The 14,582-nt window shown below is 38.5% G+C and overlaps 5 protein-coding genes across 5 annotated transcripts; 2 read left to right on the top strand and 3 right to left on the bottom strand.

Annotated features, from left to right (window-relative positions):
• Positions 1–37: 37 nt before the first annotated feature.
• VPS53 (Vps53p) lies at positions 38–2,542 on the bottom strand (the record flags this gene model as incomplete). Its single annotated transcript, XM_043195066.1, has 1 exon — positions 38–2,542. The coding sequence occupies one exon, from the start codon at positions 2,540–2,542 to the stop codon at positions 38–40; it is 2,505 nt and encodes an 834-aa protein (XP_043050263.1).
• Positions 2,543–4,164: 1,622 nt separating this feature from the next.
• RPL16A (60S ribosomal protein uL13) lies at positions 4,165–4,767 on the bottom strand (the record flags this gene model as incomplete). Its single annotated transcript, XM_043195065.1, has 1 exon — positions 4,165–4,767. The coding sequence occupies one exon, from the start codon at positions 4,765–4,767 to the stop codon at positions 4,165–4,167; it is 603 nt and encodes a 200-aa protein (XP_043050262.1).
• A 649-nt stretch (positions 4,768–5,416) lies between these two features.
• LEU4 (2-isopropylmalate synthase) lies at positions 5,417–7,198 on the bottom strand (the record flags this gene model as incomplete). The annotated part of the gene is made up of 1 exon (XM_043195064.1): positions 5,417–7,198. One exon carries the CDS (start codon positions 7,196–7,198, stop codon positions 5,417–5,419), a length of 1,782 nt encoding a protein of 593 aa, XP_043050261.1.
• A 946-nt stretch (positions 7,199–8,144) lies between these two features.
• KQ657_004390 (uncharacterized protein) lies at positions 8,145–9,536 on the top strand (the record flags this gene model as incomplete). The annotated part of the gene is made up of 1 exon (XM_043195063.1): positions 8,145–9,536. The coding sequence occupies one exon, from the start codon at positions 8,145–8,147 to the stop codon at positions 9,534–9,536; it is 1,392 nt and encodes a 463-aa protein (XP_043050260.1).
• Positions 9,537–12,134: 2,598 nt separating this feature from the next.
• RIM8 (Rim8p) lies at positions 12,135–14,492 on the top strand (the record flags this gene model as incomplete). Its single annotated transcript, XM_043195062.1, has 1 exon — positions 12,135–14,492. The coding sequence occupies one exon, from the start codon at positions 12,135–12,137 to the stop codon at positions 14,490–14,492; it is 2,358 nt and encodes a 785-aa protein (XP_043050259.1).
• Between the last annotated feature and the right edge of the window lie 90 nt (positions 14,493–14,582).

The following is a 14,582-nucleotide window of genomic DNA, read 5'->3' as shown; positions in this document are numbered from 1 at the left end:
ACGACAACAATAATTCATATAGAAGTCTGTCTTACCGTCATGATTGGGCTTCCTTTCTGAATAGCTTGCCGAAGCTCTTGATGTTCTCATTAAACTTGGTCTCACTGCTTAAGGCCAACCCTCTAAGGTTCTTTTCGATGTTGTTAATAGTATTGTTGAGGTCAGGTGACTTCGACTTGGAAATACCTAACGATGGTGATCCAAGCAGTGTACTTCTTATTGAACCAAACGGTGACGGGGTACTTCTATTTTCAGATGGAAATGCTGATGATGTTGATGTTGATGATGCTTTTGGTAATGGTAAGGGGTCCGAGCCTTCTAATTTGACAAGAATGGGAGATTCATCTAAAAGATCACTATCACCTGTAGTTAACTGTAAATTAAAAGTTTCAATATATGAAGATTGTTCCTGTGGCTTGATATTCTTCAACTCAAGGATCTTAATGAAGTTATGAATGGATTTATCTCCTATGAGTTCAAAATATGCTTCCACGATGTTCTCACATGGGTCACTTGGAGTCATTAATAACTTGAGTAATATTTCAATTTTGTTAAATTGATTATTAACATATTTTTCATAATTTTTGTTGATTTTGAACTTGGAATTATTGTCGGATTCATCTGTTGATAATATTCCATCGAAATTAGGATTACTGTAAAGGGTGAAAAGTAGTGAGGATTTCTTAAGCGTTGAGATATCCATTAAAATTTGTTCGATTGTTGCAAGACTCATTGGTTTGATCAATTTCAATTTGTTTTGAAACGAATAAACGGCCAAGTCTACCACACGATCACAAAGATTCCGTACATATCCATCACGTATAATCATTGGTAAAGTCACTCGAATATTGTTCGTGGTGGTCTTAATAAAATCATTCATGTATGGTGAAACATCAGAAACTTCATTGCTCCAATTGGTATTACCAAACAGTCTCCATGCAAATTGTAAATCAGAATTGAATTTCCCAAGTAAACTATTTTGCGAGCTTTGAATCACTTGATAATACGCATCTTTGACGGACTCAAAACTTATTTTCGCTTTTAATTCTGTTCGAATCACTGAACTCAATCTATCTTCCAAATCATCGATATTATTTATGATATAGTCACTTGTGTTGATCAATAGTGTCAAGTATTTGATTGGCTCAATGCCACTAGAATTAGTATTGGCACCTTCAATAACTGGAATCAAAAATCTATCATGATAATCCATCAAATATTTTTTAAATAACAGACTAAGATCAATAAGAATCTCTCCATTACTCAACTTTAATATTTGTCCTAATGACTTGGTAAATATCTTAAACAACTCAATGGAGGAATTGGAAATATTTGGAACATTGTTAATTTTAAGAACACCAATAAACTGTTCTAAATCATTTCCTTCAAACTCTGGTGGAAGGAGTGGAGAAGCCATGAATTCATTCAACTTTCCACTTAAAAGTTTATCTTGTTCTCTAATCCAGAACCTCTTCAAATAGGGTTCAAATACCTTCAGAATAGCACTTGAAAAGTCATTACCCGAATCTGGAAATCTTTCATTAAGTGTCTTTTCAAAATCTATAGTACTGAGTAATCCATCAAGCAGTGTATCAGTTGATTTTTCAGTTGCCATAGTTGGAGCTGAAGAAGGACGAGAGGAAGAGGAGGGATTTCTCCTTAACAATTCTTCAACTGATGAACGAGTAAGATCACAAAAGATTCTTGTTAATTCGAAATCAACATTCCATTCTTCGGGGAAATATTTGGAATATTGCGATTGAACCTTCCTTAAAACATTGTTAAGGAAGAAGATATATCTTCTATTCAAGTTTTCAAGGGAACCTGCTTCATCCTGACTATTGAAAATGGCTTTAACTTCCAGCAATTGAGAATCGTAGAACCAACTTAACAATTTATCTTTCAATCGAACATCTATTACCTCTAAAATAAGACACCCATAACTCAAGTTCGAACGATTGTCATCCCCTGACTGGGACAGTTCCCCTTGATCAGGGGATTGGGTTGAACGTGACTTATTGGTATTTATGGTCATATCAAAATCCACAAATATATCATCAATTAATTTCAGTTGTGTCTTTATTACAGACATATTCATCTGGTTAATTTCATCAATAGATTTATACGGTTTGAAATAAGTCAACAATTCCTTTGCTGCGCCAAACAATTGATATATTTCCTTATAGTTATGAGACGCTATAACCTGTTGTAGTTCTTCATGGGTTTTGATAAGCATTTGTAGTCTCTTAAGTACCGTCATTGAAAGCACAAGGTTCTTTTTAGTTTGATCCAATTGCTGAATCGACAGGGTCATGTTGGATATTGAAGTTTGGATCACCTGCGACTCATTCTTTGTATCCCGTAGTAAAGTCGCTAATTCCACAACTTCTTGATGAATATCTACCTTAACGTAGTCCGATATACTTGATTTTATTTCATGGTCTAGTTGGATTTTGTATTGATGAGTGTGTTCAAATATCTGTGGCAATTCCTTTAGGGCCTCGGGAGAATTGAAGATCTCCGCAAGTAATTGCCGATCCATGGATTGATGCTTATGGTATGCGTTTACTACAATTGTGTATAACATTTGGTTATGTTTGGTTAATGACAGGAGTCGTGTACAGGAAAAATGAGTTCTAGGATATGTAACGAGTACATAGTATGCGTACAGTGGTTCTATTTAACGTTCACATCAGGTCGTGTATTTACAATAATATAGTAGATGTTCGTTACCAGTAAGCCAGGAAATGTTCCAGCCTAATGTAACAAACCATTCGAAATATTAGTTTTATTAGTTCGTTTCAAAGAAATAATTTATCGTAATAAAACTAACAGGGTTTCATAATAGGGGTAGCAAGTGCTTAAAGTCAGTGATTAAATGGGTTTCCAAGATCATCGACGTACCCTTCTACGTACTTTCAGCTCACAAATCCATTAGACAATAACCTTTAGAGTTAACTCAATTGTTGACAAATGTCACCTATGCGTAGAAAGATTCCATAGTACGGAATATGCCCTAGTATTTATAGTGCGCTATTTTTCAGTATTTTGAATCACTGTCTCACTTCTCCTTTCCACATACAATATTTACAGTACTTTAGTTAGCTCTAGGCATTTACAAGTTATCAAGTACTTGATAAAATGTCTAAACTATCGCTACATTAGCATTTAACCAATAGTGTGGGGTTACTTATTACATTGCATCCCCACGATTTAAAGACTACTTACCATTTTCTTTTACAGCCATGTTAATAGCTTCTTTATCATTAATGGCTATACCAGGTTTAAATGGTTATTATTCTAAAGATATAATTATATAATCAGTATTTTGTTTATATGATTCTATTAGTAATCCTATTTATTATATCTCTTTAGCTTCTGCTATTTTAACAGCTATATATTCTATCAGAGTAGCTTATTTAACTTTCTTCAATACTCCTTGTGGTACTAAACTCTTGCTTTAATTTAGATCAGAACACTAGAATGGTTATGCCTATGATCGTTCTATTATTCTTCTCTATTTATTGAGGTTTCTTCAAAGATAATACTACTCCTTTCTTCTCCTTCGGATTACCTCAAGATAATAATTTCATGAAAACTGAATATACTTCAAGTTCTATTATTAAATTATTACCCTTAATCTCAGATCTATCTTTAGCTTTAATCTTAGGTCTATCTTTGTCTTTAATATTAATATGAAAATAATACTTTACTAAAATTTTTATCTAACGGTTTAGATGTTGATCTATTTATTAATTCTATCACTAGATATGCTTTATCTTTCTCTGTTGTACTTAATAATTTGTAGATAATGGTTTCCTTAAACGTCTTCGTGATAACGGTATAGGTAAAAGTTCAGTCGTGCACAAGTTCAAGATTTTGTACTCTTACAACATTCATATGTAACAAAGAATTCAGTATTCGAACCTTATGATAGATATATTAGATAATATACGTAAAATATACAGTTGTGATTGCAAAGGTATGGTGGTTAAATAAAGAACAGATACATTACTTTCGTTTAATAATCGTTCTTTATATTATGGAAATGGCAAATAGTAAATATATGACTATTTCTTGTGTTGTCGTTTGAGGGAGGAAAATGAGTTAGCTTTTATTAATAGAATGGAATGTTAAAAATATCATGAAAAGATATCAAAACATTTAGTAACCAAAAGCAGCCAATTGCTTAGAAGCTTCAGAGTCAACAACAGAAGCCTTTGCAGCAGCAACCTTCTTGTTCAAAGCTCTCTTCTTAGCATAGTATTCAGCAGATCTCAACTTTCTCTTTTCTTCCAACTTGTCGACAACAGATTCGTACTTCCAACCGACAGAAGCAGACAACTTACCAACAGTGGTGTACTTTCTACCAGGCTTCAATCTCAAGACTCTCAAAGCTTGTGGGACAACAACTCTCTTCTTCTTGTCGTATGGTGGAGGCACACCTTCAAAAACCTTAAGTCTTTCCAAAGCTGCTTTACCTCTGGCAGTCTTGTGGGGAATCATACCTCTGATGGCCTTGTATAAGATTCTGGATGGGGCTCTGAAATGGAAAGGACCATGGTGACGGTTGTATCTGGTCTTCTTTCTCAAGTAGTCGTGGTACTTAAGCTTGTTTCTGAAGAATTCACCAGAAATGTTCAAGGCTTCACATCTGACGACGACAACCTTTTGACCGTTCAAGACTTGCTTGGCAATGATAGAAGCCAAACGACCCAATAAGTGGCCCTTACCGTCGATGACAACAACTGGTTCAAATGAGGACATCCTTGATTTAATACCTTGGTTACTGAAACGAAGGAGTAAAAGAATAAGCAAATTTTATCTGAGAAAGAATAAAAATTATTCCTAGGGCGAAAAGCGTTATGGTATGAGTGCACACCAATTTTCCAACCCAGTATTGGAAACTCTGAGAGTTCAAGTTGAAAATTTTTTCGTTGACTCAGTACAATTTCCTTCATATACCATTACACGTGACAAGAACCATAGTAAATTGCCAATACGAGGTGCGCGCTCTGACTTCCGGCCGTGAAAAATCTCATTTTTTAAACTTTGGTGCACCCATCGCAAAGTAATTCTTGAATGTGCATATATAATACTGCATATACAAATTTAAAAGTCACAATTGCCTTGCGGTTTTGTCGGTGTATTGTTCACACGTGATAATTAAAGGGTCAAAGCCCTAATCATAGTCATCGTTGACCAAGCAATTCACCATATATTATTTTGCAACCATTGCTAATATCAATACTTATACTTTGTTTTATTAAACCCTTAGAGACAGAATAGCTACTCATATCATCTACTATAAAACTGAATTAAACCATTAAAATAATCAGATGCCATTGATCAATTGCATTTAAATTAATTTATTTCTTTTGAAAGTCTTTAACCAGTAAATTTTTCACTCTTGCTTCTAAATAGAAATCTCATTGGCTGCAACCAACTTGTTAAGGACGCTGACAATGGCTTGCAAAGAAGCTTGGGAAACATCCCCATCAATACCACAACCCCAAGTAGCAGCCTTTTCACCTTCACGGTTCAAATACTTCAATTGAATGTAAGTTGCAGCTTTAACTGATGATCCAGAACCTAAAGAGTGTTCACTATAGTTGGCAACTTCAAACTTGGTGTTGAACTTCTTGGAAATACCGTCAACAAAAGCAGAAATAAGACCATTACCCGAACCAACAATAGGGACATTTTGTCCATTGATGGCCAAACCAGCATCGATTTGCTTATCACCTTTATCATTCTTCTTGGCCAATTCATAGTGATCAAGAGCCTGAATGGGAGCATCTGATGTAGCAATATATTCTTGCTTGAAAAGCTCAGCAATTTCTTCAGTCTTCAATTCTCTACCCAACTTATCAGCTGAATCTTGGACAACACCAGAGAAAGCAACTTGCATCTGTCTGGGCAAATCCAATCCCAAGGTTCTGAGAATAATCCAAGCTGCACCACCTTTACCAGATTGGGAGTTGACTCTAATGACAGCTTCATAACTTCTACCAATATCTTTTGGATCCAATGGTAAATAAGGAATTTTCCATGCAACTTCATTTCTGGCTTCTCTCTTGGTGAAACCCTTCTTGATAGCATCTTGATGAGAACCAGAGAAAGCACAAACAACAAGAGAACCACCGTATGGAGCTCTTGGGTGAATATTGATCTTATTACATCTTTCAGCAATTTCAATGACTGATTCAATGTCTGAGAAATCCAAATTAGGGGAAACACCTTGAGTGTACATGTTCAAGGCAACGGTGACTAAATCAACATTACCAGTTCTTTCACCATTACCGAACAAACAACCTTCGACTCTGTCTGCACCAGCCAAAACACCTAATTCAGCAGCTGCAACACCACAACCTCTGTCATTGTGAGGATGGACAGAGACACAAACCTTTTCTCTTTCGGTGATGTGAGTGCAGAAGTATTCGATTTGATCAGCATAGACGTTTGGAGAAGCAACTTCAACAGTGGCAGGTAAGTTGAAAATAATGGGGTTTTCCACAGTAGGTTCCCATACGTTCTTGACAGCTTCACAGATTTCTACGGCAAACTCAACAGGAGTATCACTGAAACATTCAGGAGAGAATTCTAAACTCCAGATTGTGTCTTGCATAGTTGGGTCATCTTTAGTCAAAGATTTCACCAATTTGGTGGTTTCAATGGCCTTAGCAATAGCTTCATCTTGAGACATATTGAAGACAACATCTCTGAACACGTCGGAAGTAGCCAAATACGTGTGGATAGTGGCTCTCTTTGCACCTTTAACAGATTCAACAGTTCTTCTGACCAAATGATCTCTAGATTGAGTCAAGACTTGAATAGAAACATCCTCTGGAGCGTTTTCAACAGCGTATCTGGTGAAGTCAAAATCAGTTTGGGAAGCAGATGGGAATGATACTTCAATTTCCTTGAAACCAAGATCAATTAACTTGTGAAAGTATTCCTTCTTTTCTGCAACGCTCATTGGATCAGGCAAACTTTGGTTCCCATCTCTCAAATCAGTAGACAACCATCTTGGAGCCTTGGTGATTTCTTTGTTGGGCCAAGTTCTATTGGGTAAATGAACCTTCTTGAAGGCATTATATTTACCCTTGGGGTCTTTCAACATGTTTTTGTATTGGAGCTCCACAGGAGGCATCCGAGATGATGCCTTCTGGAAGAGAACAAACGATCTCTTGAACATAGCGAAGATTTTACTCGGGAAACTAATTACTTCGGAGCTGAAGTTATAATACAGAGAATACTCGTCTGAATATAAACCACTACAATTCAAACCCAAAACACACAACAAATAAATAAAGAATAATCACCATTAAGGTGATGCAATAGTGGTGGTGGTGTGGTGGTGTGCATTAAGCGTTTTTGCGTCTGAAAATTTTTTTTGGTTCACCATATCAGTCCATATGTTTGTTTGATCGGTTGGCTCATTCTTCTGTACATATGTAGAAGGGTTCCGTGAGTGTTACAAAGAGGGGAGAGTGGCGAGGGGAACCGTATGGAATGGTTAAGAATTTGGAGGGTATAGTTCTGTCTCCCAATTAGGTAATGTGCTGGATACTACAATTTGCATTCATTAATTTAGTGCGGCGATGCAAAGGGCCGTACTGTTAAACAATGAGGTGGTCTATCAGTTTCCCTTAAAGCGGAGTCTCATGATCTGTTAAGTTGCAAGGGTAACATAAGTAAAAGACCCCGACCACGTTTTAAATTGTAGGCTGTAGATCGAAGACAATCAAATCTCTACAATGGTTAACTGATGAATGAGTATTAACTCCGCTTTTCTAAAGTCATTAAATATCAATAGAAGCAATATCAGTTCGCCTTGCCTGATTCAACCTACTCGCAAAGTTCTAGTAGTCACACATAGTCTACCATAATATAATTAAGAAGGAAGACTGGTGAATGGAGATGAGATGAGATGAGATTCAATGAGGTAATGTCACGTTATTACATAAGCAAACGATGATTCCTATTTAGGCAACCATTTTGTGGGTCGAAGTGACGATGCGATGCCCTAAATTTTTCAGTGCAGCAATGAGCCTGTTTGATTCCTTTATGCTTCAGTTGTTTTGGTTAGTTAGCACATACTGTCCTTGACACCGTCAAATATACATATAAGGTAAATCACAATGGCTAAGTCAAGTTCCAAGGCTTCTAAGCCTGTTAGCAAGAAGTCTAAGAAGGAAGCTGTTAAGGCACCTGAACCTTCCTCATCTGAGTCTAGCTCATCATCTAGTGAAAGCAGTGACTCTTCATCAGACTCAGACTCAGACTCAGACTCCTCTTCATCTGAAGAAGAAAAGAAGGTGACCAAGAAGGCCGAATCTTCATCCAGTGACTCTTCCTCTGACTCTTCTTCCGACTCTTCTTCCGACTCCGATTCCTCAGAATCAGAATCTGAATCTGAAAAGGAAGAAAAGAAGGAAAAAAAGAAGGAAGAAAAGAAGGCAGATTCATCATCATCATCTAGCTCTGATTCTGATTCTGACTCTGACTCCGATTCTGACTCTGATTCCGATTCTGATTCTGAATCTGAAAAGAAGGAAGAAAAGAAGGCCACTTCTTCCTCATCCTCTTCTTCTTCAACATCATCAGACTCAGACTCAGACTCTTCATCCTCTTCTGACTCTGATTCCGGTTCTGAATCTGACTCTGAATCTTCTGACTCTGAATCTGAAGAAGAGCCAAAGAAGCGTAAGGCTGAGGAAGTTGAAGAAACTCCTGAACCCGCTGCTAAGAAGGCCAAGACTGATGGTCCAAGCGAACCTGGTGCTACTCTTTTCGCTGGTAAGTTGTCTTTCAACATTGATGACGACTGGTTGAAGCGTGAATTTGAACCAATTGGAGGTGTTTTAGGTGCCAGAATCATCTACGACAGAGCCAGTGGGAAATCCAGAGGTTATGGTTACGTTGACTTTGAAACCACCGCTGATGCTGAAAAGGCCCTTGCTGAGTACCAAGGTAAAGAAATTGACGGATGGCCAATCAACTTGGACATGTCCACAAGTAAGCCACGTCCATCTAACAACAATGACAGAGCTAAGAAGTTTGGTGATGTCCCAAGTGCCCCAAGTGACACCTTGTTTATTGGTAACTTGTCTTTCAATGCTCAAAGAGACAACTTGTTTGAAATCTTTGGTCAACACGGTAGCGTTGTCTCTTGTAGAGTTCCAACTCACCCAGACACTAACATGCCAAAGGGTTTCGGTTATGTTCAATTTGCATCTGTTGACGAAGCAAAGGCTGCTTTGGAAGCATTGAACGGTGAATACATTGAAGGTCGTCCATGTAGATTGGACTTTTCTACTCCTAAGCAAACCACTGATGGTGGTTTCAGAGGTGGCAGAGGAGGCTTCGGTGACAGAGGTGGATCAAGAGGTGGCAGAGGTGGTTTCGGTGACAGAGGCGGAAGAGGTGGTAGAGGTGGCTTCAGTGACAGAGGCGGTAGAGGTGGATTCAGCGGTGGTAGAGAAAGATCTTCTACTCCTCAATTCCAAGGTACCAAGAAGACCTTTGATTAATTGAACTAACGCTCTTTATCGTTTTTTCTCCGTTGTGTATAATATGACTTTATTTTTTACCTCTTGCATAGCATGACAACCTGCGTTAACAGATATATGATTTAAACCAACGCTGTAACTTCAATTGTAGAGTACACTTATAGAACTAGCTTGATACACTACTATTCAAGAGGATGTACCTTAATCAGAGTTTCTATGGAGTCAATTGAATGACCTTTCCTGAAGTTGTCGTCGTTAACCTGACTACAATAGTATACGTTTCAACTTACTATTGTTCAAGTGTGGAAAATGATTGTATGTTCGCATGCGTGAATATGTACATAAATTTACGATGTACATATGCATTGAATTAATTGGGATATTTGCTCTCTTTATGTTTGCAACAAGGGTTCAATTTGCGCTAAGATTGTTATATTGTTCATCTATTTTTGCAGCCAACCTATGATCTCGCTTGACTATTGGTAACACCACGAGCTGTGTTTCTACGGAAATAATACCCCACATAGTGTGTAAAAAAACATTCTAGTGTGGATTAACTTACATTAAATTTTCTTGTCTTTATGTGACCGAAAAAATATGTCAAAGAAACGAGATTGGTACTCACGTTACATGTATGCACACCAAAATTGATCACAAAGTACGCTGTAATTGGATGATTGCATACTTTTATAGTAACCCGAATAAATATCAATATCCGACATCAAAAATGTTGAGAAGAATGTGTTGGTTTTAAATTTTTATAGTCCTGTATCATCTTCGTAAAATCGATATAGACAAAAATGTATCCATCTAAATTACGTACATTCCGTTATTAGGCATGCTATAAGTATGCGAAATTATACGTAGTAGGTTGCAGAGTGGACTCAATCCCAAATGAATTAGTTATTAGTATAAGCTTTCTGTAGTAGCCGATAAATTTTGCGTTGGACAGAGTCCAATTACATTGCAATTTTGATGCCTCACAGTCATATTTTAGTAAGAGTTATTATACTTGAGTAACTGCAGGACCAATAATCGGGGCTTTAAATTTGTACGGGGAGAAATCGAAAATGAAGTGGTTGACAAAGGAATTGGCAATATCAGGCTTAGATAAAGATATGCGATACTTACAATACGCTTTTCCATAAACGGATCTCTCGGAATATAACAATCAATAACAAAAATCAGACATGAATGGGGTCGAATGCGTCGTGACAGGAAGTGTCTTCAGATAATGGTTGACGTAATGGTTGACGTAAAACAGCACACTGGGGAAGAAGGATGTATTTATATCCTTAATTTTTTTGTTTCCATGGGTGCAACCTTTTAAGCAGGGGATGAGAGGGTGTACAGCGATTAATTGCATAATATTTGACCTTAGCAAGCCTCTACACAACCACTGCAGACACCGTGCTATCGAAGATCCAACAAGGTGAACCATTGTCGTATACTTGATTGAACTAAAGGGAAAAGAGCAACCGTATTTTACAAACACCAAATACAAATGTATAAGTAGGGCGCTTTAAAGTAAAAAACCAAAAAAAAGGGCTAAAGTACAATAGGAATAAATACATGACAAAAATAAAATGTGGCACGAAAATGGGAGCAAATCTCCAACGGCAGTCAAAGTCATGTCATGTAATGCAAAGCGATTCGCAGTTTGCGACCAAGTGGTTTGTGAATTGTCTAAGGTCAAAAAATTTAATGTCTGACGGAGAGTGGGGGATGAGTACAATGTGGTGGTGGAGGTGGTGTTTATGAAAATAAAAGAGACGTTATATAAAATTATTATATTACAGTTTTGTATTCTTCCTGTGAATGGAGTCGGATAGAGAGAGCGGGCGGTGCAAGATCTATTTTGCTCATGACCTACTAAAATGGTCTAGATTCAGGTTAAACAGATACAGACCCATCTGTACGACATGCAGAAGTATACTAAATATACGGGGACCAGTAAGTAAGTACGTACGTAAGTAAGTAAGTAAAGGTCCGATAGGAAGACCAGATAGGAAGACCTACACATCGATTGATTGGTATACATGTACGCCACATATTGCATATACCCAAGGCTCTGTAAAAAAAAATGGAGCACAGACAAAATACGCAAGAAATTGTCAGCGTGTACGTAATCAAATCGAACAAACTTACGGGGACTTCAGACAACGGACTCCAGACAACGCCTAAAAACTCATATCTTCAATCACCAAAAAGGGTGGTAAACATTAGTATTCATTTTATATCATCGAGCTCATTAATTCTACTAGTAAACAACAGCAGTTAATACTGAGAAGTATCTTCCAAAGTATCAGACAACGTCTACTTATTGGTTGATTTTTCAAATTATCGTCATACTCCTCCGGATAAAAAGCAGTCTTTTGTTGTCGAACCAAGTTGACAAAAGAGAGACATTAGTTGACACTACACCTAGTGACCCTGGGTATCGAAGTCGTTTGACGCAGATATACGATCTAAATAGTCAGCCACAGATATACGACATACTCTATCAGTCAGACATCCACACTTAGTGAGTGAGTCAACCAGTCAATCAGTTAGACAGTCGATCAGCCAGTCCCACACATTCTTTATACCCTCCCCCCCCCACTCCATGCTACATTCCATATGAGACGTGCTGTGGCGAAGTTCATTCCGAATAAACTCGGAACCATAGCCAATGATCAAGACGCAAGACCCCCAACAACCAGTTATAACCAAGCCTCGTCGACCTCGTCGTCATCTTTAGGATCACTACCGCAAGATTTATTCAACTTCAAATTAGACCACAGTTCGGTCGACGATTTTTACATCCAATTAGATAATCCGCATAGGTCTTATTTCCCCGGCGACGAAGTCTACGGATCAATTATCCTAACCACCAAGAAGAATCTTGCTAACATTGTTATCATCTTGTCACTTATAGGACTAGTTAAAGTCAGTGCTACGTCGTCATCCAAACTAAGACCAGTAAAACATCTTTTATTTGATCATTCCATCACCATTTATGGAGGACTCCCCCCCACGGACCGACAGCAACAACAAGACTTCTCCAATGGGTTAAGTAAAGGAGAACATCGATTCCCCTTCATAGTCAAACTACCAAAGAAAAAGGTGTATACAAGTATAGACTTTGGCCGGGGGGCTATTCAATACTCCTTGAAGGCAACTCTAGCCAGCAACTCGTTAATTACCGCACCCCTCAATAATCATTCCTCATCCACAATAGATCAGTCACAATCCTCGGATATAACCACCAAGAAACCGTTTAAACTATTACACAACTCCCCCTACACTTCAGAGAAACTCATCAAGCTAGTTAATCCAATAGATGTGTCGAAGTTGCCTCCGGTGAAACCCAAACGATTACTAATCAAGAACTCCAAAGATCAACAGATCCTCCAGCCGATTTCGGCAGCCCAATCACCAGCAACCCCTAACACCACAAGCAATGGCACCATGAATGGAACGCAGTCAGGCAGTCTAAATAATTTTACTTGTCCAAAGGGCTCCGGTCAAGCGGCAGGAACAGGCATTGGAACTGGCTCAAGCAATGGCACAAGTTCCAGTCCAGCTTCTTTGTTCCCTTCTAATGGCCTGGCACAGAACAATAATAACGCATTAACTCCAACCACAGACGATAACTCGCCCCAAAGCATACCATCACCTGATAACTCTAGGAAGTTATCGAGGACCCAGTCAGCTGCCTCGACCGTCAATACTTTTGCAACTGCGTCGTCCAATAACTCTGAAGCGTATTCGTTGACAAACATCAATTCCAGCTCGACCGTGACTCCCTCGACACAACAAGGTCCCTCTATCAAGGTCTCGTTAGACATTTCGTCCCGGGGCTACTTGAGAGGAGAGTCAATTCCTATCAAGATCAACGTCCACCATATGAGGAAGATCCGGGACTCGAACGGGATTATCTTGACGTTCGTACGGATCTGTCGAATAGAGAATGGTTCGGATGGCTACTACGAGTCGTTTAGGAAAGACTTGCAACAAGTTGTACTTCCTTTAATTGTTGATCCGACTACATTGACGGCAGAAATTAGAACTAACGTCAGAGTCCCAGCAGATGCATTCCCCACCATTAGTGGGTGTCCTTTGGTCTCGTTCCAGTACTTTATCGAAGCTTTGATCAACTTACTGGGTAAATCTGTTGGGTTAGAAGACAATGCTGCTGCTACAAACAACTTAGGTGCTGCCGTAGCCCACCAACAGGAACAAGGCGGTGGAGTACTGTCGAATTATAACTTCAATTTCCGAAGCGACTTCATCAATACTGACAAATATAAACGGATGAAGAAGTTTCTTCAACTAACTACGGAAGTGGTTATTGGAACTTTCAGATCAGAAAGTCCTTCATTACCTTCGGCAACTCACACACCCCTCCAAACGGTTTTAGAACCTCCCTCTTCAAATCCAGAAAGTCTTTCTTCTCCTCTAGACGACGGAATGATAATTGCAGGATCTTCTGTTACCGGAGGATCATCACCAGCTCAAATGGAACAAGCTCCAACATCACCATTCCCGCAAGTTCCACTGTTCTCCAATATTTCTGTTCCAACTCCTCCTCCATCTCATTTTCCAGGTCCGTCATCGTCTACAATGGCAGGTACAGGTTTATTTGACTTTGAACATAGTTACGATGTCGTGCCCTCATATTCAGAAACAAACCAAAACCATTCCACGTTGCTTATATCGCCTCCAGAGCAGAACTTACCAGAAAAGGAGTTGTTACGAATACAAGAGGCCAGTTTATTCCCATCTGCTCCTCCTGGATTGGATATTCCGATTCAGGCAGAGGATACCGATGATATCACTGATGGGCATCAAATTCCAAATGAAATTTCATCGACTGATTTGAATACGTTGGTTTCTAACGGTGCAGCCATCGGAACAACTTCATTGGAAGAAGAGTTGACAGGTGCTGAGAATCAATATAATTTTTTTGCTCCTCGTTCCTCTAACGACGGTTAATGGTATAAAGGATATTATTCGCATTATTACTATTATACTTTGGGTAATATATATGGGTAAGAGTTTATGGTGATAATACATAACAGAAAT

Source organism: Scheffersomyces spartinae, assembly GCF_019049425.1.
Source record: "Scheffersomyces spartinae strain ARV_011 chromosome Unknown scaffold_6, whole genome shotgun sequence".
Lineage (NCBI taxonomy): Eukaryota > Fungi > Ascomycota > Pichiomycetes > Serinales > Debaryomycetaceae > Lizanozyma > Lizanozyma spartinae.
Note: the sequence above shows the minus strand (reverse complement) of the source record. Positions and strands in the feature narration are given on the sequence as shown.